Source organism: Dendropsophus ebraccatus, chromosome 2, assembly GCF_027789765.1.
Source record: "Dendropsophus ebraccatus isolate aDenEbr1 chromosome 2, aDenEbr1.pat, whole genome shotgun sequence".
NCBI lineage: Eukaryota > Metazoa > Chordata > Amphibia > Anura > Hylidae > Dendropsophus > Dendropsophus ebraccatus.
Window position 1 is genome coordinate 213,968,535 of NC_091455.1, and position 23,828 is coordinate 213,992,362.

At 41.7% G+C, this 23,828-nt stretch overlaps 1 protein-coding gene across 5 annotated transcripts in view; it reads right to left on the minus strand.

Moving 5' to 3' along the window:
* Positions 1-23,828, minus strand: part of CDK14 (cyclin dependent kinase 14) — a 312,138-nt gene that overhangs the window by 141,039 nt on the left and 147,271 nt on the right. For all 5 annotated transcript variants that reach the window (XM_069959461.1, XM_069959459.1, XM_069959458.1 and 2 more), the window contains 2 exons: positions 16,328-16,448; positions 1,353-1,446 (listed from right to left, as the gene is read on the minus strand). In XM_069959461.1, coding sequence (XP_069815562.1) covers positions 1,353-1,446; positions 16,328-16,448 — 215 coding nt within the window. The remainder of the gene's footprint in view (positions 1-1,352; positions 1,447-16,327; positions 16,449-23,828) is intronic.

Below are 23,828 nucleotides of genomic sequence, written 5' to 3' on the forward strand. Positions count from 1 at the left end.
AGTTTCACTTTACACCATGTTTGATAAATCTCCCCCTAAGAGTTTAATCCATATGCAAATATGTTGTTTTGGTGCACTGATCCGGGGGACAAAAGCCCTCCAACCTAATGGAGCGGCATCATGTGTTCATTCTCTATGAGGTCTATGAAGATTGCTGAGCTTAGCGCTTTATATCCTTTTTTCATGCTAAATTTATATTAAGAATTTTTAGTGTTTTTTTCCTATTTTTTTTCCCCTGCAAACCTAACAATAAGCCAAGAGGTCCTGTTCTGTAGTGAAAACCTTTCAGCAATCTCCTCCTTATCATCACAGACAGCATTACAGGGAAAAAAGGTGACACCAGTAAATAACTCAGATGGGGGCCATCCACAATAGGTGACAATCCCAGCTCAGATTGTTACTAAGAAATGACCTCCGCGCAGGTCACAGAGCATGCCCACAACACTTTCCCATAGAAATCAATGAGTCAGCTCCAGGCTACTGTGCCCATGAGGCTGCTCTAAAGCTGTTCTCTAAAGTGCAGAAAAAGTTTGGGCAACATGGTAAATACAAAAAGTATAAGGCTGGGTTCTCACTGCATTTTTTGATCCGTTTTTCCAATAACTTCTATTATTTAAAAAAAAAAAACACAGAAAAACACAACCATTTTTGGGTATACTAAAAAAAATGGATCCTTTTTTTTATAATGGAAGTGAATGGAAAAATGCACACAGAAGCATCTGTTTTTTCCATTTGTTTTTTGCAAAAAATGGATGAAAAAAAAGGCAGTGTGAACTTAGCCTAAATTATTCTCAGAAAACAGAAACAGATTCCTTATATGGTTCTAAAAGTTTTTCCCATTGGGATCATTGCCCATGTTTTTGCCCATAGGGGGCAGCATAGAGTAGATATACAGTAGTTGCAGCACAGATATTCTCTGCCATTTATCAGATACAACTATACATTGTTCTATTGGCAGCTCATACAATATGGATGACTCGGCGGGGGCCTAGGACTACAAACACAGGAGGAAAGAGAATATGAGATGTGGGCGCTATCCTCAGGCGGGAGCGCACAAACACATGGCAAAAAAAACCCACACATATAAAAAAAAATAGTATTTTGGAATATGAAATTTACAAAAAAAATTTTTAACAAAACTAAAATCCCATTGATTGTCTGGAAGTTTATTATTATTTTTTATCTCCTATCATATTCAATGTGACAGCGACAAGGAGAGCGGAGGATCCCTCCCCGCCGGCGCTGTCCATGTCTACGTACCCAACACGCACAATCTGCATCTTAGGGAATGTCAGTCCTGTATCTCATGAATAGTAAACGACACAGAGGCCGGAGAACAACATAAAACTCACCAGAAATATCCGTTCCAGCTGGTCCTGGATGTCTTTCATTCCTGGAAAGGCAGCGACTCCCTGGATCATCTCGATGAATATGCATCCGACTCCCCTGTCATTGAAAAGAGACGCATTCAGGAAGGTGATCGCCAATTACTGTTAGTCAAGAGCGGCGCAACATCATCCTAAGCGGCTGCGTAACTACTTACATGTGACTGGTGACTATGACTAAGGATTCAGGAAATAAGCAGCAAAATACTATGTAAATAGACATATAAAATATACATCATAACTAAGTAAAAGGTCGGTCCTGTCCATTGATTTAGAAGTCTATTCTCACGATTTTTTTTTTTTTTCCAAATCAACTGATGGCAGAAAGTTATATAGATTTATAATTTACTACTATTGAAAAATCTCCAGTCTACCAGTACTTATCAGCTGCTGCATGTCCTGCAGGAAGTGGTCTATTCTTTTCAGTCTGACACAGTGCTCTCTGCTGCCACCTCTGTCCATGTCAGGAACTGTCCAGAGCAGCAGCAAATCTCCATAGACAACACCACTTCCTGCAGGACTTACAGCAGCTGATAGGTACTGGAAGACTGGAGATTTTTTTAAGTAAATGACAATATAACTTTCTGACACCAGTTGATACTTCCTTAACTCACATAGACTCGAAATATTTTGGGTGGGAAATAAGCAATACTGTAAATAGAGCTGAACTGCAATCCCAGGAGCCGCCACACGGACAGATCAGTCGCTGAGTCTGAATCAGCAATCACTTCTCGAGTGCTGCAGCGTCTTTATCCCGATCAGCATCATCACAATCATAATGAAAGCTCATCATTGTTTTACTCTTAACAGTTTAAAAAAAAAAAAAAAAAAGTAACATTTAATAATTTATTAATTATCCGGCATCCATGTTCAAACATATTACGCTTCTATTTAGAGGGACTGGTGTGTGCGGTAATCAAAATAAAAAAAAAATAATAATAATAATAATAATAAACAGAGAAAAATTGTGGTTTTTGGCATTTTTGCCGAAATAAAATTAATACAAATATGTAGTAAAAGACAGAGCCTCGTGGTGCTGTAATGAACATTAAAAAAAAAAAAATCAAAGATAATTTAAGGGTTAATAAAAGGCTCAGTCCTTTAAAGGTTAAATGATCCCACACTAAATCCCCCCTCCTGGTGCCCTGATCTGCCGATTCTAGCAGGACCAGTGGGCAATGTGTTCGGGGGTCTCCAGGCTCTCAGATCATGATGGGAGAAAAGAATCATCAGTTGGATTTTATCATGATTATTTTGTTCTCAGGGAGACAAATCACTGCCAAAGGAGTCTGGCAGGGGCTTATTCCCTTCTTCCCATTCAGATCACTTGGAGGGATTAGGAGTGATAGGTCTTTGCCAAACAAGTGTTCAGCCAAAGCTAAATAAATTATATGGCTTAAAGGGGTTATCCAGGCTTACAAAAACATGTCCGCTTTCTTTCAAAAACAGCGCCCCTCTTGTCCTCAATTTGGGCTTGGTATTGCAGCCCAGTTCCATTGGAGTGAACGTAATACCCCACACAACCTGAGGACAGGGGTGGCGCTGTTTTTTCTAATCCCCTTTAAGAGAACACATATTATTCCCCCCCCCCCCCATCCTGTCTCTGCCTAATTTGTCTTGAACTGTCGTCCGGAACTCTCTAAAAAACTTCTTCCATCTTGATAAAAATGCAAAAAAAATTCCAATCCCAAATTGTAGAACATATCTAAGCCCCGCCCATTTCTGTGGGAACACCCCCAACTTTTGCCACACCCATTTGGATGCATGACTGAAAGCCCCGCCTCCTTTTCAGTCCCATTCGAGGATCAGTCACTGGACAGCAATAAATTTTAGGAGTTTTAGGATTTTTTATGTATTTTGATCTTTTAAATAAACATTTATTTATTTCTCCCAAAATATTTTGATAAATTATAGAATAAAAATCCCGGCGATTCCCTAATTGATCGCTGCGAGTAAAGTGATGTGGAAGAGCGGGTGATTATCTGTAACGCTGCATCGATTACCCTGCTGCCAGTCATCATTCCGCCTATCACACAGCCAGAGCCGGCAGCCGCTTTTCTAATCAGGGATGAAAACAACTTCAGTGGAAAGAATGGAGTTCTAGAACTTTCATTACCAGGTGGAATTGTAATTTACCAGGGAGACGTCTGCCGGCGCCGCGTCCAAATCCGAGGGCAGAAAAATGTTGTCACAGGGACCAGAAATACTGAAAATACCAGGGCGGATTTAAAGGGACAGTAACGCTAAAGTCTATTTACTTCCAAATCAGGGAGGGAGACGACAAATGTCCATTCTCACCAGTCTGACACAGTGCTCTCTGCTGCCACCTCTGTCCATGTCAGGAACTGTCCAGAGCAGGAGAGGTTTTCTATGGGTATTTGCTGCTGCTCTGGACAGTTCCTGACATGGACAGAGGTGGCAGCAGAGAGCACTGGGTAAGAATGGAGAGAATACACCACTTCCTGCAGGACATACAGCAGCTGATAAGTACTGGAAGACTGGAGATTTTTTTTAATAAAAGTAAATTACAAATCTTTGGCACTTTCTGGCACCAGTTGATTTGAAAGAATTTTTTTTTTTGTGAACTACCCCTTTAATCTCCTGATGAACAGCAGAAGACTCCTTGACATCCTCTTGTCTCAACAGCTAGGCTTAGATTCCCTTTCATCCCAGGTCTTGACTCCTTCCCACTATAGAACTTTCCCAGCTATACGCTTAAAGGCAATGTAAAGCATATAACTCGCAGTCTCACAGACCACCAGGAGATGGCACCACAGCACCAGCTATAAAGCATATGTCAGCTCTATATCCCACCCACTATGAGGGAGGGACTAAAGTCAAGAGGTGTAGTGAGAAGACTACAAGGTTGGCTGAATTATCTACTAGAGAACACCAGGTTGGGGCTCTGCACACCAGGCTGGGGCACTGCATAGCATGTTTGGGCTCTGCACACCAGTTTGGGGCTCTGCACACCAGTTTGGGGCTCTGCACACCAGTTTGGGGCTCTGCACACTAGGTTGGGGCTCTGCACACCAGTTTGGGGCTCTGCACACTAGTTTAGGGCTCTGCACACCAGTTTGGGGCTCTGCACACCAGTTTGGGGCTCTGCACACCAGGTTTGGGCTCTGCACACCAGTTTGGGGCTCTGCACACCAGGCTGGGGCACTGCTTTGTGCCCTAGACTTATAAAGCACGGCCTTATTTCACGGACATGTCTGTGCCGCCTCCTTCATTATAATTGTCAGTCTGCAGACGTATCTGACATTTATTGAGTGAGTTTATCCAGATAAAAGTATTGGAATTCCGCGGCGTCTCCCCGTAATAATAATAATTCGTCCCTCTAATTTGTTCCCCCTCCCGGTTGGAAGCGACATTGATTAGAACCTGACCGGCGTCCGTCATCGGCTTTGTTCTCCCAGCGCTGATAAACATCCTAATAATTTCTCTCCGTCTCTCTGGGAGACAAATATAATTGCGGGAGATGCCGGCCACCGATTACAGCCAAAACTACAGCTAAACAACAGTAAAAAGAGGAAATCATAATAATAATAATAATAATAATAATAATAAGTAGAATAACAATAATAGTAATAATAATAACTAGAATAATAATAATAATAATAATAATAATAATAATAATAATAATAGTGATACCGTCCGCGGGGGGGGGGGGGGGGGGTCTCAGATATAGCTCGTATATCGGGATATCGGTGACCTCTCCTCCCGGGCGGCCGCTGAGCTGCTGAATAAACTTCAGGCTTCGTATTTGTTTCATTAGGTTTTATGTAATTATTTATCATTCCAAAAAAATTGTCTCCTTTTTGTTAGACCGAGACAAACAGATTGCTACGTGTTATAAAGGGGTATTCTATAGAGAAATATGATTTTTTTTTTATTATTTATTTAATAATTTTATATAGTTTTGAAGCATAACTTTCTTAAAAAAAAATTCAAAATTTTGTACATTTTTTTTAAATTGAGTGGTAGGAGTAAGGGGCGACTCTGCTGCCACCAGTGGCTGTGCTGGTAACTGCAGGGCTGCATGCATTGCTAGCAATACTGAGCTCCCTCTAATATCTATTCCATTACACTGAGGGAAGCTGTCTGTGTCAGAAGTGCAGGGTAGCAGAGTGAGTGGAGATAACTGTCAGTAACCACATGCTCTGTTACAGCACTAGAGTAAATCTATTCAAATTCTAACATGTAATACATATACATCAGGGGAGGCTGCAGCACTAGTGACACAGACAGCTCCCCCCAGTGTAATGTTTATTCTAATGGTAACATGTATTATATAGACATCAGAGGAGGCTGCAGCACTAGTGACACTGACAGCTCCCCCTAGTGTAAGGTCTATTCTAATGGTAACATGTATTATATAGACATCAGGGGAGGCTGCAGCACTAGTGACACAGACCGCTTCCCCCAGTGTGATGTCTATTCTAATGGTAACATGTATTATATAGACATCAGAGGAGGCTGCAGCACTAGTGACACTGACAGCTCCCCCTAGTGTAAGGTCTAATCTAATGGTAACATGTAATATATAGATATCAGGGGAGGCTGCAGCACTAGTGACACAGACAGCTCCCCCAGTGTGATGTCTATTCTAATGGTAACATGTATTATATATACATCAGGGGAGGCTGCAGCACTAGTGACACAGACGGCAACCCCCAGTATAATGTCTATTCTATTGGTACACTAACCAATCAGAGCTGACAGTACCAGTAAGGACACTCCCTCAACTGGTAACACCCATTGGTTATTGAGTCATTAAAGGAGAAGTCCAGCAAAAAAAAAAAAAAAGTATTGTATCGCCCTTCAAAAGTTATACAAATCCCCAATATACACTTATTATGGGAAATGCTTATAAAGTGCTTTTTCCCTGCACTTACTACTGCATCAAGGCTTCACTTCCTGGATAACATGGTGATGTCACTTCCTGGATAACATGGTGATGTTACTTCCTGGATAACATGGTGATGTCACTTCCTGGATAACATGGTGATGTCACTTCCTGGACAACATGGTGATGTCACTTCCTGGATAACATGGTGATATCACTTCCTGGATAACATGGTGATGGGTAAGGATGGTCCGAACCTGCCGAGGTTCGGGTTCATATGAACCCGAACGCTCGGCATCAGATTCCCATTGTCTGGCTGCTCAGTGCAGCGGGTGGATACAGCGGAAGGACCGCCTGGAAAACTGGGATACAGCTTATGGCTATGGGTGTATCCCAGTTTTTCAGGCGGTCCTCTCGCTGTATCCACCCTCTCCAAGGAGAAGGAAGAAAGCGGGAATCATTGCCGAGAGTTCGGGTTCATACAGCAGGTTCGGACCATCCCTAGTGATGACACTTCCTTGATAAAATGGTGATGTCACGACCCGACTCCCAGAGCTGTGTGGGCTGTGGCTACTGGAGAGGATGATGGCAGGGGGATGCTCAGTGTCCCTCCAGTGCCCTGTGTCCCTCAGTGTCCCCCTGCCATCATCCTCTCCAGCAGCCACAGCCCGCACAGCTCTGGGAGTCGGGTTGTGACATCACCATGTTATCCAGGAAGTGACATCACCACGTTATCCAGGAAGTGACATCACCATTTTATTCAGGAAGTGACATCACCTTGTTATCCAGGAAGTGACATCACTGTGTTATCCAGGAAGTGACATCACCATGTTATCCAGGAAGTGACATCCCCATGTTATCCAGGAAGTGACATCACCATTTTATTCAGGAAGTGACATCACCTTGTTATCCAGGAAGTGACATCACTGTGTTATCCAGGAAGTGACATCACCATGTTATCCAGGAAGTGACATCCCCATGTTATCCAGGAAGTGACATCACCATGTTATCCAGGAAGTGACATCACCAATGTTATCCAGGAAGTCAAGCCTTGATGCAGTAGTAAGTGCAGGGAAAAAAGCACTTTATAAGCATTTCCCGTAATAAATGTATATTGGTGATTTGTATAACTTTTAAGGGGCATTACAATACTTTAATAAATAATTTCGCCTGACTTTTTCTTTAATTTCTAGAATAACAGAGTAACGGCACATCACACAGCTATAAGAAAAGATGACAATAAATTATTATTTCATAGGAAACAGACAGGTCAGGAATGAGGACAGGTTCCCTTTAAATGACAGTTATCCTTTAACTTTCCTATGTGGAGGGAAGTGCAGAAGAATAATGGCTGACGGGTGTTTTAAGGTGAAAGTCATTGGTATAAGCTGACAGTTCTTCCCCAGATCAGAAATCATGCTCAGATAAATTGCTTTGACACGTAACACTTGTAGCCCAGTGGACAATCTGAAAGGTCAGGCTGGGAGTACTCTGCAATTAATGGGTTTGTTCTGCCGTTCAGCCCTACAGCATACGGGATTCTCCACCGGAGTCTGATGTGCATCCCGCTCTGTTAGGGCCCCGGACAACCTATGGATTACAGCGGCGCTCTGAAGGAGTTGCTATGGAAACAGAACATCTTTACCTCAGGGATCTTTATATAAAAACAAAACATGTAGCAATAAGTTTCTCACGGGAGCGGCTGTCAATCAAAAACACGCCAATTGTGATTTTCTTACCAGCTGAAAAGGCTAAATGTTAACGAGACCATCACAGAGCCTGAATCGGACGTGACATGTTCTCAAAAACACGTCGGTCACTCGGGTTTCGTTTGATCGAATTTTGAACGGATACGAAATTTGCATTCGTAGCTATCGTCCAATGTAAAAAATATTCTGATTATCTCGGAAAAAATATCTGTAATAATTATATATTTGGGAAATTCCAATATAGATTATGTGAAAAAAGCGCCGCAGAATCTGTTGGCGCTATACAAATAAATAATAATTATTATTATTATTTAAGTATTATAAAAAAATAAAAAAAAAAACAGAACAAATCCATTCTCTGAATTATTGGGAGATTAAAGTGTACCTGTAAAAAAAAATAAAAAATTCTGACATCAACAGGAGCGCTGCAATATACTCGCTTTATTTATTGATATATTTTTCAATGTCCGACATATGGCCAAACTGTGCTCCATGCTCCATCCGTGTCGATATTTGTTTTTTTTTCCCCTTTTCAAAAGAAGAGACCAAACACAGGAAGTCCCCGTCCCAGGGAGAGACCCCTGTCCATCATACAGGTTATATATCAGCTGAGGGCAATTAACTAAGACTAATTATATTATTAACTTCTAATTATATTAATTATCATCTGTAGACAATGTTGTTTGTTATCTAACAATCCAATTAGTATAATTTCATTGTGTGGTTATAGAAGATTTGGTGTTGTGTGACAAGAGAACTGACCGTACAATGCAAGCACTCCCAGGATTCTCTGCTACTGAATGTGGAGATGCACAGTGAAGACTTGTCCTGCTCTGTGCTCGCTCAGGAATGGCTGTCAGTCAATACCAAGCCCTGTCTGTTAGTGAGCGTGCAAAGGACGGGGACTTCCTGTGTTTGGTCTTTTTTTTTTTTTTAGTAGAGAAAAGACCAAATATCATCAAGGAGGGAGCATGGAGCCCAGTGTGACAGGAAGGGAGACACCTAGTGGCCGCCTGGAGCGCAGTGTGACAGGAAGGGAGACACCTAGTGGCCGCATGGAGCAGTGTGACAGAAAGGGAGACACCTAGTGGCCGCCTGGAGCGCAGTGTGACAGGAAGGGAGACACCTAGTGGCCGCATGGAGCAGTGTGACAGGAAGGGAGACACCTAGTGGCCGCATGGAGCACAGTGTGACAGGAAGGGAGACACCTAGTGGCCGCATGGAGCGCAGTGTGACAGGAAGGGAGACACCTAGTGGCCGCATGGAGCAGTGTGACAGGAAGGGAGACACCTAGTGGCCACATGGAGCAGTGTGACAGGGAGGGAGACACCTAGTGGCCGCATTGAGCGCAGTGTGACAGGAAGGGAGACACCTAGTGGCCGCATGGAGCGCAGTGTGACAGGAAGGGAGACACCTAGTGGCCGCATGGAGCGCAGTGTGACAGGAAGGGAGACACCTAGTGGCCGCATGGAGTGCAGTGTGACAGGAAGGGAGACACCTAGTGGCCGCATTGAGCAGTGTAACAGGAAGGGAGACACCTAGTGGCCGCATGGAGCAGTGTGACAGGAAGGGAGACACCTAGTGGCCGCATGGAGCCCAGTGTGACAGGAAGGGAGACACCTAGTGGCCGCATGGAGCAGTGTTACAGGAAGGGAGACACCTAGTGGCCGCATGGAGCAGTGTGACAGGAAGGGAGACACCTAGTGGCCGCATGGAGCGCAGTGTGACAGGAAGGGAGACACCTAGTGGCCGCATGGAGCCCAGTGTGACAGGAAGGGAGACACCTAGTGGCCACATGGAGCAGTGTGACAGGAAGGGAGACACCTAGTGGCAGCATGGAGCGCAGTGTGACAGGAAGGGAGACACCTAGTGGCCGCATGGAGCAGTGTGACAGGAAGGGAGACACCTAGTGGCCGCATGGAGCGCAGTGTGACAGGAAGGGAGACACCTAGTGGCCGCATGGAGCAGTGTGACAGGAAGGGAGACACCTAGTGGCCGCATGGAGCCCAGTGTGACAGGAAGGGAGACACCTAGTGGCCGCATGGAGCCCAGTGTGACAGGAAGGGAGACACCTAGTGGCCGCATGGAGCACAGTGTGACAGGAAGGGAGACACATAGTGGCCGCATGGAGCGCAGTGTGACAGGAAGGGAGACACATAGTGGCCGCATGGAGCGCAGTGTGACAGGAAGGGAGACACCTAGTGGCCGCATTGAGCAGTGTAACAGGAAGGGAGACACCTAGTGGCCGCATGGAGCAGTGTGACAGGAAGGGAGACACCTAGTGGCCGCATGGAGCCCAGTGTGACAGGAAGGGAGACACCTAGTGGCCGCATGGAGCAGTGTGACAGGGAGGGAAACACCTAGTGGCCGCATGGAGCGCAGTGTGACAGGAAGGGAGACACCTAGTGGCCGCATGGAGCAGTGTGACAGGGAGGGAAACACCTAGTGGCCGCATGGAGCAGTGTGACAGGAAGGGAGACACCTAGTGGCCGCATGGAGCCCAGTGTGACAGGAAGGGAGACACCTAGTGGCCGCATTGAGCAGTGTAACAGGAAGGGAGACACCTAGTGGCCGCATGGAGCAGTGTGACAGGAAGGGAGACACCTAGTGGCCGCATGGAGCCCAGTGTGACAGGAAGGGAGACACCTAGTGGCCACATGGAGCACAGTGTGACAGGAAGGGAGACACCTAGTGGCCGCATGGAGCAGTGTGACAGGAAGGGAGACACCTAGTGGCCGGATGTATAATACTGATTTAATATATTTAATACTGATTTAATATACATAGAAAACCTATAGAGAACATATTGCAAAACTGCTTCTGATCACAACCCTTGTAGATTTCTTTAAAATTATATAAAATATAAATTTCTAAGTTTATTTCATTACTGGGTTTAAGTAAATTGTGGTTACTCTATAGAAAAACAAAAGATCTATTTTTCCCATTGTTGGTTGAATAGCCGCCCATTGTTGGTTTCACCCAATGTTGAGACCTTATAGGGGTGCACTCAGCCTGGTTGGCATGAGCCATGGTATCATCCACCCCCATACTACGTCTTTCAATCGGATGTCAATGTGACTTCAGGACGGCGAAGTTCCATCTGCTCAGAAATTGCTCTAAACATCTCTGACTGCGACCGTGTCCTTAGAAACAGCTACTAAATGGGATGGATATAAAAGCGTATTACTTTTTCCTTGCGAGACGTACATATCTTATGAGAGTAAAGGTTATGAAACAGGATAAAATGTAAAGAGGCAATAAATTTAAAAAAAGGAAATAATTTAGGCAACTAAAACAGGAAGGCAGCAAAGAGGCACTAAAGAGCTAAAAGGCCAAACATAAATTATGTAAAATAGAGATAAAAGCAGCAAAGGTGGAGACAAAGAATACAACTAACCCGAAAATATCTAAATAGTAACAAACAAACCCTCAGCAAAAAGTACAGCACTTTGGCTTGCTGGGTAGGGTGGAAAACAACTCCTAGGATTGGGCAGAGTGAGCCGCTCCAGGGAACCTATCACAGTCAGGTAGGGATGTTTATAGCACCCCTAGCTTACTGTGTCAGCAGGTGTAGCAGAAAGAAAGCACTTGGGGCTCAGGGTTCAGGTTTTCAGGTTTGTGTTGTTCCTACCATAATTGTTTAGAAAGTCCAGAAAGAAATGCGGGTTTAGCTAACTTAGTACTGGTTCAAAGTAAAGTTATTGGCCCACAGTATAGAGGGTGACGAATAAGAGGCGGCACTATTTAAGACTTTCTTCTCTGCTGTGTTCATAGAAGCTAATGAAATATCAAGTCAAATGCGAAAGAACCAGTGCAGGGACCCCTCCCATGGATTACAATAGACAAACCACAAAAAAGGTAGATTATACAACTGCTATGGGAGTTACAGGGGACAACGATTATTATTTTTCTTTTCTTTCAAATTAACTGGTGTCAAAAAGTTAGACAAATTTGTACATTACTTCTACTGTATGTAAAAATCATGTCAGGAACTGTCCAGAGCAGGATGGGTTTTCTATGGGGATTTGCTGCTGCTCTGGACAGTTCCTGACATGGACAGAGGTGGCAGCAGAGAGCACTGTGTCAGACTGGAGAGAATACATCACTTCCTGCAGGACATACAGCTGCTGATAAGTACTGGAAGACTGAAGATTTTTACATAGAAGTAAATTACAAATTACAAACTTTCTGACACCAATTGATTTAAAAAAAAAAAAAAAAAAATTCTCAAGAGTACCCCTTTATGTACAATAATGACCTGGGGTCACAGGATTGGTGTATAGCAAATATGGTTCCAACATTAAAAAAGAAAAAAAAGATTGTGTGCTGATCCTGTAAGAGATGCTATGTAGCAGTATGGGTTGTGGAGGGGGTGACCCTGTTAGCCTAATGTGTCAGCCTCTATGAGGAGGCAACGTCCAGGCTGCGCTGGGGTCGCCGCATTGTCACATATCTCACATTTCATACATAGAATAAGAATGGTGAGACTGGTGCAGCTGTATGTATATGTATATATATATTTATATCTGAAAGGTCAATCCCGAGGTCCCACCCATAATGTTTACACCCAGGGCAGTAACCATAACAAGGGGTCATTGTCTATGTGTAGGAGATCCGCACACCGAAATAGATGGGGATTCTTTACTGTAAGAGTAGTGAGACTATGGAAAGAGGCCTGGATAACGCTGGATTCTCAGATGAGGATTCTTATCTGGGTATCTGGTCCTCCGCACTGGATGAGTCTCCGTGATGGATGCATTTAGTCTAATGCAAAGTGCTTAACAATAGGTGTCTGGCTTGTGCTTGTAACCAAATTATACCAAGTTAAATGGACTGGTATTCTAAATTCTGGACCAATACAGTGGGGTCCAACATATGGGACCCGCATCTATTACCTAAAGTAGAGACTGGTTTCAAAGAGCATCTCTCATTCTCTGAATGACCCGACACGTCCATCTACTACTAAGTCAGTCTGTTCAGTCTAACAGAAAGGGTGCAATGCCGACTTTCCCCTGTGGCGGCGCTGCAGAGAAATCAAACACTTGCCGAACCCAATAGGTTTCAGCTGATCGCCGGGATTTTCTGGAATCAGATTATAGGCAGCCAATGTGATCGCCCAAAGTGGACTAAAAGAAACCCGAATAAACAAAGAAAAAAGACACCAAAAAAAAAAAAGAAGGATTTTTGAATTATTTTATATATTTTTATATTCATATTTTACATTATTTATTCTAGTAAGATATTACTAATTAAAACATAAGTCATCATTAAGAACATGCAGTGTCGGACTGGATTACCTTGGGCCCACCAGAGTGCGTCCTGGCCGCCTGCGCTCCCCGAGTTGTGTGTGCAACTTAAAGGGGAACTATCAGCAGCTCAGACGTATCTAACCGCCACTGAGACCACGTAAGATGCCAGAAATGCATCGTTCATTGGGCCACGTGTTTTTTTAAGGCAATTCCATAAAGTTTGTGATTTTAACCCTTTAAGGTGGATTCACCGTGTAAATGGGTTCAAGCAAACAGTAATTACACTGTGACAGCAGCATGTCTCTCCTGGTAATCTGGGATGTAGTCACCCATAATGCTTAGGAGCAGTCGGTGACCCGATATGGGAGAGCCCCACAGTCATTAGGTTCTGGTTACATCCCTAATGTTCTACAATAGCAAATGAAGTGTAAAAATAATCTGCAGGCACCTGCTCCGCCGCCACGCTCCACAAGGACAATATTTGTGCAGCCATTTAAGTGCAGCTGGTCCCCTCCATTGTGGCAGCCGCTTCCTTCCCCTGAACCCTCATTCATTGCGGCATCAGCCCATCTACCCCCATCATCTGGGCTCTGTGCTGATACTCAGGGAAACATAAGAGGAGTTTTTGTATCTGGCAGCCAATGCAGGATCCTTTCCAGGGAAAATAAAATAAAAATTCTGGATTCCAGATAGACGGCGGCGAACGGTGGAATAGGTTAAATCTGATCCCATCAGTATCCATCAGCAAGGAGGCAGAAGACTAAAACACGGCCCTAATAGTCTCATTTGTCACTTGTTTTCACCTCCGGAGGAGTCAACGTGTATTTGTGAAGCTTCACTACAGGAGCCGCTAAAGGGCCAGGCCGGGACATTCATCATACAGACATCCCTAATAGCAACTTAATTTTTCTAGGTGAAATAAATGTCGGCCTATTAACCGGGATGTGATCAGAATTCCTGGTCGGGGGAACAAAAAAAATGGGAGGCGCGTGGTGGGGATCACAGGGTGGGGGCAAAACGGCCAAGAGGCAGAAAAATAGAAAAAGAAAAATCAAACTATATAAGGTATACAGCAACATAATAATATAATAACAATAATAATAATGACTAAATATTAAACTTGTTTAAAAAAATAAAATACATTAATTCCATAAAAATTATATATATAATATATATATAAGAGAGAGAGAGAGAGAAAGAGAAAGAGAGAGAGAGCGCAATGTATTGTGTTGCTTCTTTATATTTTAAGTTGTCTGTGTTTGGGCGGGTTCACATTACGGAATTCTCACGGACAATGTCTGCGGAATTCCGTCAGCTGTCCGCCCGCACGGGCACGCGCTTTTCCGCCGGCTCCATAGACACCATTCTATGGGCCGGCGTATTCCACGATCCGCTAAAAGAAGTGACATGACACTTCTTTTAGCGTATAGCGGAATACGCCGTCCCAAAGAATGGTGTCTATGGGCTGGCGGAAAGGCGCCTAGATGTGCGGGCGGACAGCTGACGGAATTCCGTGGACATTGTACGCGAGAATTTCGTAGTGTGAACACGCCCTTTAAATCAACATTATACATACGGCCACTTTATTAGGTACACCTGTCCAACTGCACGTTACCACTTAGTTGCCGCCATGTGATTGGCTGATTAGAAATTCAGTGCATTTAGGCATGTAGACATGGTCAAGACAATCTCCTGCAGTTCAAACCGAGCATCCTGCCTTGTATCAACGGTTCAGGCTGGTGGTGGTGGTGTCATGGTGTGGGGAATATTTTCTTGGCACTCTTTGGGCCCCTTGGTACCAATTAAGCATGGTTGCAACGCCACAGCCTACCTGAGTATTGTTGCTGACCATGTCCATCCCTTTATGACCACAATGGACCCAACATCTGATGGCTACTTTCAGCAGGATAATGCGCCATGTCATAAAGCTAGAATCATCTCAGACTGGTTTCTTGAACATGACAATGAGGTCACTGTACTCCAATGGCCTCCACAGTCACCAGATCTCAATCCAATAGAACATCTTTGGGATGTGGTGGAACGGGAGATTGGCATCATGGATGTGCAGCCGACAAATCTGCGGCAACTGTGTGATGTCATCATGTCACTATGGACCAAAATCTCTGAGGAAGCTTCCAGCACCTTGTTGTATCTATGCCACCAAGAATTGAGGCAGTTCTGAAGGCAAAAGGGGGTCCAACCCGTTACTAGCATGGTGTACCTAATAAAGTGGCCGGTGAGTGTATATAGCTGCTGTGCTTCTACATTCAGTAGCAGAGAATCCTGGGGGTGCTTGCATTGTATGGTCAGCTCTCCTGTCACAATAACCGCACAGTGACATTATACATAACACAGAGCATTGTCTCCTGGTAACTGCAGAGCTGAGAATAGAATTAGTAACAGGTAATAATATAATTAGTATTAGATAATTGCCCTCAGGTGATATATAACCTGCATCATGGACAAGGGTCTCCTTGTGTGAGCGCAGAGGACGGGGACTTCCTGTGTTTGGTCTCTTTATCTGAACAGACCAAATATCCGCACTGAGGGAGCACAGAGGGCGACCCCTAGTGGGCGGATGTATAACACGGATTTAAACACAAAATATAAATAAAATAAAGTGAGTATATTGCTTGAACCCCTGATCATTTCTTTATCTTTACAGTTAGGTTACAGTCACATTACAGTCACATTACAGTAAGGTTACAGTCACATAACAGTAAGGTTACAGTCACATTAGAGTCAGGTTACATTCAGGTTACAGTGACATTACAGTCAGGTTACTGTCACATTACCGTCAGGTTACTGTCACATTACCGTCAGGTTACTGTCACATTACCGTCAGGTTACTGTCACATTACCGTCAGGTTACTGTCACATTACAGTCAGGTTACTGTCACATTACAGTCAGGTTACAGTCAGGTTACTGTCACATTACCGTCAGGTTACTGTCACATTACCGTCAGGTTACAGTCACATTACAGTCACATAACAGTCAGATTACAGTCACGTTACAGGTTACTCGCCTATGGGAAAGTCTTCTGTATTGTTGTATATTTTAAATTCATTAATTCATTTACTTTGATGAATGAAATGTTGTCTATTCTGCAATAAGTGACGTTTGTAGCTGCTCACCACATGTCCAGACAGGTGGAGTATTCTGTGGAGCCCAATAAGACATCCGGGGGTCTATACCAGAGCGTTACTACTTCATTCGAGTATGTGTGGCTTGGGACCGATTTGGCTCGCGCCAGACCTAGAAGACAAAAATTATTTCTGCTGAATAAATTATCTTAATATAATTACCCTGCCGTCCTGCCGAGACATCTGGGAAGGAACGTCAGCAATGGCGGCTGCTATTATTACAGAGACGCAGGAGATCCTGAGCGTTTGTGCTTATAAAGATATATTCAAGACAGATTACTTTGCAATGATTTTATTATTATTTACTTTTTATTTACTTTCTAATTGCAAAAATAAACAATCTTCTGCATCATCTTCATTTTCCATGATGTTACTTTAGAGACTGTGCAACTCCTTCACATAGCCGGCTGTTCTGCTGCATCTAATATGAGAAGTATCCCGCCAATACTACAGCTCAGAATCTATGGCGGGGATTTGTAAAGAATCTACATTAATGTCTGGATTTGCCATGACATTTACGGGTGCATGCCCTTCTATCTATCTATCTATCTTTCTATCTATCTCTCTATCTCTCTATCTCCTATCTATCTCCTATCTATCATCTATCTCTCTATCTCCTATCTATCTCCTATCTATCTATCTATATCTATCTATCTATCATCTATCTCATATCTATCTATCTATCATCTATCTCATATCTATCTATCATCTATCTATCTATCTCCTATCTATCTATCTATCTCCTATCTATCTCCTATCTATCTCCTATCTATCTCCTATCTATCTCCTATCTATCTCCTATCTATCTCCTATCTATCTCCTATCTATCTCCTATCTATCTCCTATCTATCTCCTATCTATCTCCTATCTATCTCCTATCTATCTCCTATCTATCTCCTATCTATCTCCTATCTATCTCCTATCTATCTCCTATCTATCTCCTATCTATCTCCTATCTATCTCCTATCTATCTCCTATCTATCTCCTATCTATCTCCTATCTATCTCCTATCTATCTATCCATCTATCTCCCATCTATCTATCTATCTATCTATCTATCCATCTATCTCCTATCTATCTATCTCCTATCTATCTATCTTCTATCTATCTATCTCCTATCTATCGATCTCCTATCTATCTCATATCTATCTCCTATCTATCTATCTATCTATCTATCTATCTCTTATCTATCTATCTATCTCCTATCTATCTATCTATCTCCTATCTATCTATCTATCTCCTATCTATCTCATATCTATCTCCTATCTATCTATCTCCTATCTATCTCATATCTATCTCCTATCTATCTCCTATCTATCTCATATCTATCTCCTATCTATCTCCTATCTATCTATCTCCTATCTATCTCCTATCTATCTATCTATCTATCTATCTATCATTTTTTCCCAAAAAATTTCCTAAACAAAAACTACATAAACCTCTTATGTCCCATATTATAATTCCTCTTGATAGAAACAATTGATAACGGATAAATCGGTGTCCATGTTGGCGACCACAGAACCGGAGTTTCTTTCTGTATTGGAGCAGAGATTTGTTTTTCCCTTTTCCCTGCAGGCGGCAGACGCTATAATAACCCGATTGTCACTCATCATCCACAGACGTCTCCCATCATCTCCCGGCTGCCAAGACTCTGAGAGGAACAATCAGCTACCAGACCAATTATCTCATCTTTTTACACCTCTGCGGCCTTTACATTACCAAGGAGGAAGAGTTTTGCATGAATTGGAGAAGATATACATTCTGGCCAATTACGCTGCACTACACTGTACACGATACACAAAAAGATAACACGCAACAAAAAACCGCAACCACCGCTGTCAATTCTCATCAGAAAATCAAAGGAACAGAGAAAATCCTGGAAATTCATTCTTCATTTATTACAATATTTGCTTCTCTGGTTTATTTAGAGACAAAAAAAATGCACAAAAATTTTTTTTAAAAAAAAGACAATAGTAAACTTTTATCCTCCAATATATAATCCAATTATCTCTCTATAATCAGGACAATCAATGAGGGAATGAACTGGTGTTTAATTACGTAACTTAAAAAAATTTAAATTGTAAAGAAATAACAATTTTAAAACAAAGTTTAACTAATTATTTTGACATTTTATTAAAAAAATAAAAAAATAAAACTTTTTTATTGTGGGACAAAGAAAACATAAAACAGTCAGTAAACACATTTGTGAAAGGGGATATCCAGAAATAAAAAATAAATAAATAGATAAATAAATAAATATATATATATATATATATATATATATATATATATGTGTGTATGTGTGTATCATTGCTTTTTTTTTTTTTTACAAAGCATCAGGGAGCACAAGGCATCACTCATTTTCTGCTCCTTGTACAAACCCCCTTAAAGGGAACCAGCCACCATGACAATGCTATCTGAGCTATCACCATCATATTATAGAGCACAAGTAGCTGAGCGGATTGATATATATCATTATGGGAAAAGATTCAGTATAACTAGTAATTTATTGATTAAATCTCTGATGTTTCCGAGCTAAAGAGTCCAGACCATTGAGTGACTCCGCCCACTGGACTCCTTAAAGTGTCACTGTCATTTCCAAAAACATTAGACATGTCAAAAGTTTTGCTCGGTCCACGTCTGACTGTTCAGAGCCGGAGCAAAGAAAACTTTTGACTTGTCTCTCTGACCTCAAAAGTATTTTGACACAGAATGATTGGGGATTTTAATCAACAAATTACAGGTTATACTGATTCTTTTCCCACACAGATATACAGCGGTAACTTGGTTTAAGAGTAACTTGGATTGAGAGCATTTTGCAAGAACAGATCACAGTTTTTCAAAATTGTAACTTGGTGTGAGAGCATTGCTTTGGTGTAAGAGCTCCCTGTACTGGGTGGGAGGGGGAGTGGGGGAGGGGCATGGTCTGCATAGCGGGGTCTACAGCCCTGTACTCTGACCCAGGAAGTCTCCCTCACCTTCCAAATCATAGCAGATCCCCTTCCTTTCTACTTCATGCTTCCTGCAGTCTCTGTCAGCCCTTGTGTTTCCCATCCTCTCCATTCCTGCTATAATGTGCCTGCACTTACACTCAGCTATACACACTGCTGCTATAATGTGCCTGTACTTACACTCAGCTATAAACACCGCTGCTATAATGTGCCTGCACTTACACTCAGCTATACACACTGCTGCTATAATTTGCCTGCACTTACACTCAGCTATGCACACTGCTGAATAGAAAAGTTTCTGTCACGGTCCTCCTGCACAGCTATTTAATTCTTACTTCCTGATTGGTCCATGCTGAGCACACCCCCTTCAGCAGGCCTGCTTCTCTTTTCTAGCCTGTTGTACTACGCTACTGCATTATGGGGATCTGCAGCTCCATCCTGTATCTACAAACTGCTGCTGTGTTATCAGGGTTATGCAGTTACTATACATTATATACCACATGCTGCTATAGTGTACAGTAACTTATATATGACATATCCAGCTGCTGTGTTATCAGGGTTATACAGTTACTATACATTATATACCACATGCTGCTATACTGTACAGTAACTTATATATCACATATCTAGCTGCTGTGTTATCAGGGTTATACAGTTACTATACATTATATACCACATGCTGATTGCTATACTGTACAGTAACTTATATATCACATATCCAGCTGCTGCAGTGTTATCAGGGTTATACAGTTACTATACATTATATACCACATGCTGATTGCTATACTGTACAGTAACTTATATATCACATATCCAGCTGCTGTGTTATCAGGGTTATACAGTTACTACACATTATATACCACATGCTGATTGCTATACTGTACAGTAACTTATATATCCCATATCCAGCTGCTGTGTTATCAGGGTTATACAGTTACTATACATTATACACCACATGCTGATTGCTATACTGTACAGTAACTTATATATCACATATCCAGCTGCTGTGTTATCAGGGTTATACAGTTACTATACATTATACACCACATGCGGCTATACTGTACAGTACCTTATATATCACATCCAGCTGCTGTGTTATCAGGGTTATACAGTTACTATACATTATATACCACATGCTGCTATACTGTACAGTAACTTATATATCACATATCCAGCTGCTGTGTTATCAGGGTTATACAGTTACTATACATTATATACCACATGCTGCTATACTGTACAGTAACTTATATATCACATATCCAGCTGCTGCAGTGTTATCAGGGTTATACAGTTACTATACATTATATACCACATGCTGCTATACTGTACAGTAACTTATATATCACATATCCAGCTGCTGTGTTATCAGGGTTATACAGTTACTATACATTATATACCACATGCTGCTATACTGTACAGTAACTTATATATCACATATCCAGCTGCTGCTGTGTTATCAGGGTTATACAGTTACTATACATTATATACCACATGCTGCTATACTGTACAGTAACTTATATATCACATATCCAGCTGCTGCAGTGTTATCAGGGTTATACAGTTACTATACATTATATACCACATGCTGCTATACGGTACAGTAACTTATATATCACATATCCAGCTGCTGTGTTACCAGGGTTATACAGTTACTATACATTATACACCACATGCTGCTATACTGTACAGTAACTTATATATCACATATCCAGCTGCTGTGTTATCAGGGTTATACAGTTACTATACATTATACACCACATGCTGCTATACTGTACAGTAACTTATATATCACATATCTAGCTGCTGTGTTATCAGGGTTATACAGTTACTATACATTATACACCACATGCTGCTATACTGTACAGTAACTTATTATATCACAGATTCTCCTGTTATTATCTCTCTATAACATGCTGGTGATAGATCAGACAGTTTTGTCTTGGTGACCGGTTCCCTTTAATTTTCTTTTACATTCTGGATAAAAAAAATAATGATAGCATATTTCATCTATTGTATTGTAGAGTTTATCTATTGTACAAAAAGATCAACATAATATCCAAAAAGTGAAGAAAAAAAAAAATCTGATACAAACATAAATACAGCCCAGTGTATCCGGGAAGAAAGTCAACATAATAGCGTCAAAAGTTGGAAAAAAAAAAAAGGCAATACAAATTTTTTTATACAAGTTAAAAAAATAAACAATAAAAAAAGTTTAATTTTGCAAATAAAACAACGTACCAGGGTGTATTTTATTGTGAAAAGAAAAAATGAAGAAAAAAGTATAAAAAGTATAATACAGCCATTAGACTGAACATAAACTTAGAGATCTTCCAAACATTATAATGTACATTGGAAATAAAAAATATATATATATATATATACAATTTCCCTGCCATTCACTGTGACATGAGCAGCAGACACAGAAGGGAGTCAATTAGGGAAGCGTTAAACAATAAATGTAACCTTTGTGCGACACTGAGAGGCCGTCATTAGCGGAGCTGTGCCGCTCCCTCTGTCACTATGTGATATATGACCTCTTATATAAGGAGACCACCGGGTATACATCATAGTCAGTATATATACCCCTGGCTAAAGCCTCATAGGTATAAAGAGAGAAATTGTTTATAGGGACGTTTAAAAATAAATCTATGTTAATAAAAAATAAAATTTAATAAAAAACAGAATAAAAAAACAAACAAACAAATAATCATGAATAATGAACCAAAATTTCTTTAGAATAAATTATTTAATAAAAAATTTTTAATTCTTTTTTAAAAAAATCCAGGAAAGATTTTCATTTAGTTACGTTAGCTTTGCTTTACATGCATTACTTCTGTTTTCTGTCAGATAACACTGATCCCAAACATTTAAAAATTAGTTCTACTTCCAAATCTCCAGTGTTCCAGTACTTATCAGCTGCTGTGTGTCCTGCAGGAAGTGGTGTATTCTCTCCAGTCTTCCTGTACTTATCAGCTGCTATGTGTCCTGCAGGAAGTGGTGTATTCTCTCCAGTCTGACACAGTGCTCTCTGCTCCCATGTCAGGAACTGTCCAGAGCAGCAGCAAATCCCCATAGAAAACCTCTCCTGCTCTGGACAGTTCCTGACATGGACAGAGGTGGCAGCAGGGAGCACTGTGTCAGACTGGAGAGAATACATCACTTCCTGCAGGACATACAGCAGCTGATAATATAAGTAATTTTTAAATTGTGAGAATCAGTGTTATCTCAGATCTCAGCCATTACCAAAGAGAGCACACCCTATGTATACGGCAGGCTCTATGCTCCCTTCACACCAATGATGTAAAAATGATGTAAAAATAAATGAATTAACAAATGAAGAAGTGAAATCTTTTTGTTTTTTCTTATAGATAACGGTGGTCGATATATAGATTAAACTGTACAAATACAATATAACATCATTTCATGCCCGGCAGAGAACTCCATTATTCATCCACCATCATCTCTCAATACAGCAATGAATGATGGAACGATCAGCTCTCTAGAGAGTCCTAGGGGGTTGGGAGACAATGGCCAGGGCCGGCTGTTCTGCATGTATGGAGAGTAATCACTGTCTATAGACCCTCAATGCTCTTACTAGAAACACTGGGCCTGACCTTTAAATATTGGCTGTCAATAAACGGCCATTAAGCCGGTCCCGGGTCATTACTCCGACACGGCCGCACAGCGTACACACACAATACTAAACATACACAGCAACTACAAAGCAATAAGGAAGCAAAAATCACAGCTGGGACTCAGAATATAGATATAAAAATGTAAATAGCGTAAAAAAGCACATCAGTCTTGGAGCGGAACGCTTACTGTTATTTATATGGCGGGTCCAAAAATCTTTTCTACAATTGCAAAATTCAAAAAAAATAAATAAATAACGGATTAAAGAAATGATGTAGGGTAATAATAAATTCATTCGGGATCTAGGATGCACGTTGTGAAAATACAACTCCCAGAATCTTTCCTACGGAAATGGGTCGTTTGGAACAAAAATAAAATATATTCAAAGGGGCTCAGGCTAATGGGGGTAAAAAAAAAATATAACAATAATAGTAATACAACCATCAGGGTTCCTCTCCAGCCTGTTTCCTTGAAAATAAGGCAGTGTCTTATATTAATTTTTGCTCTCAAAGATGCTTTTAAGAATTCACATTTATTTTTCAACAAAAAAAAAAATATTTATTCAGCTGCCAGCCACCAGGGGGAGCTCACCACAGCACATTCAAACAGCACAGCAGGGACAGTGTATGTTATTGTGGCTTCCAGCGACCAGGGGGAGATCAACACAGCACACTTGTACAGCACAGCAGGGACAGCATACGGTATGGTGACTTCTGGCCACCAGGGGGAGCTCCCCACAGCCAACTCGTACAGCACAGCAGGAACAGCGTACAGTAAGGCGGCTTCTGGCCACCAGGGGGAGCTCACAACAACAAACTAGTACAGCACAGCAGGGACAGTGTTCGGTGTGGCGGCTTCCAGCCACCAGGGGGAGTTCGCCACAGCACACTTGTACAGCACAGTAGGGAT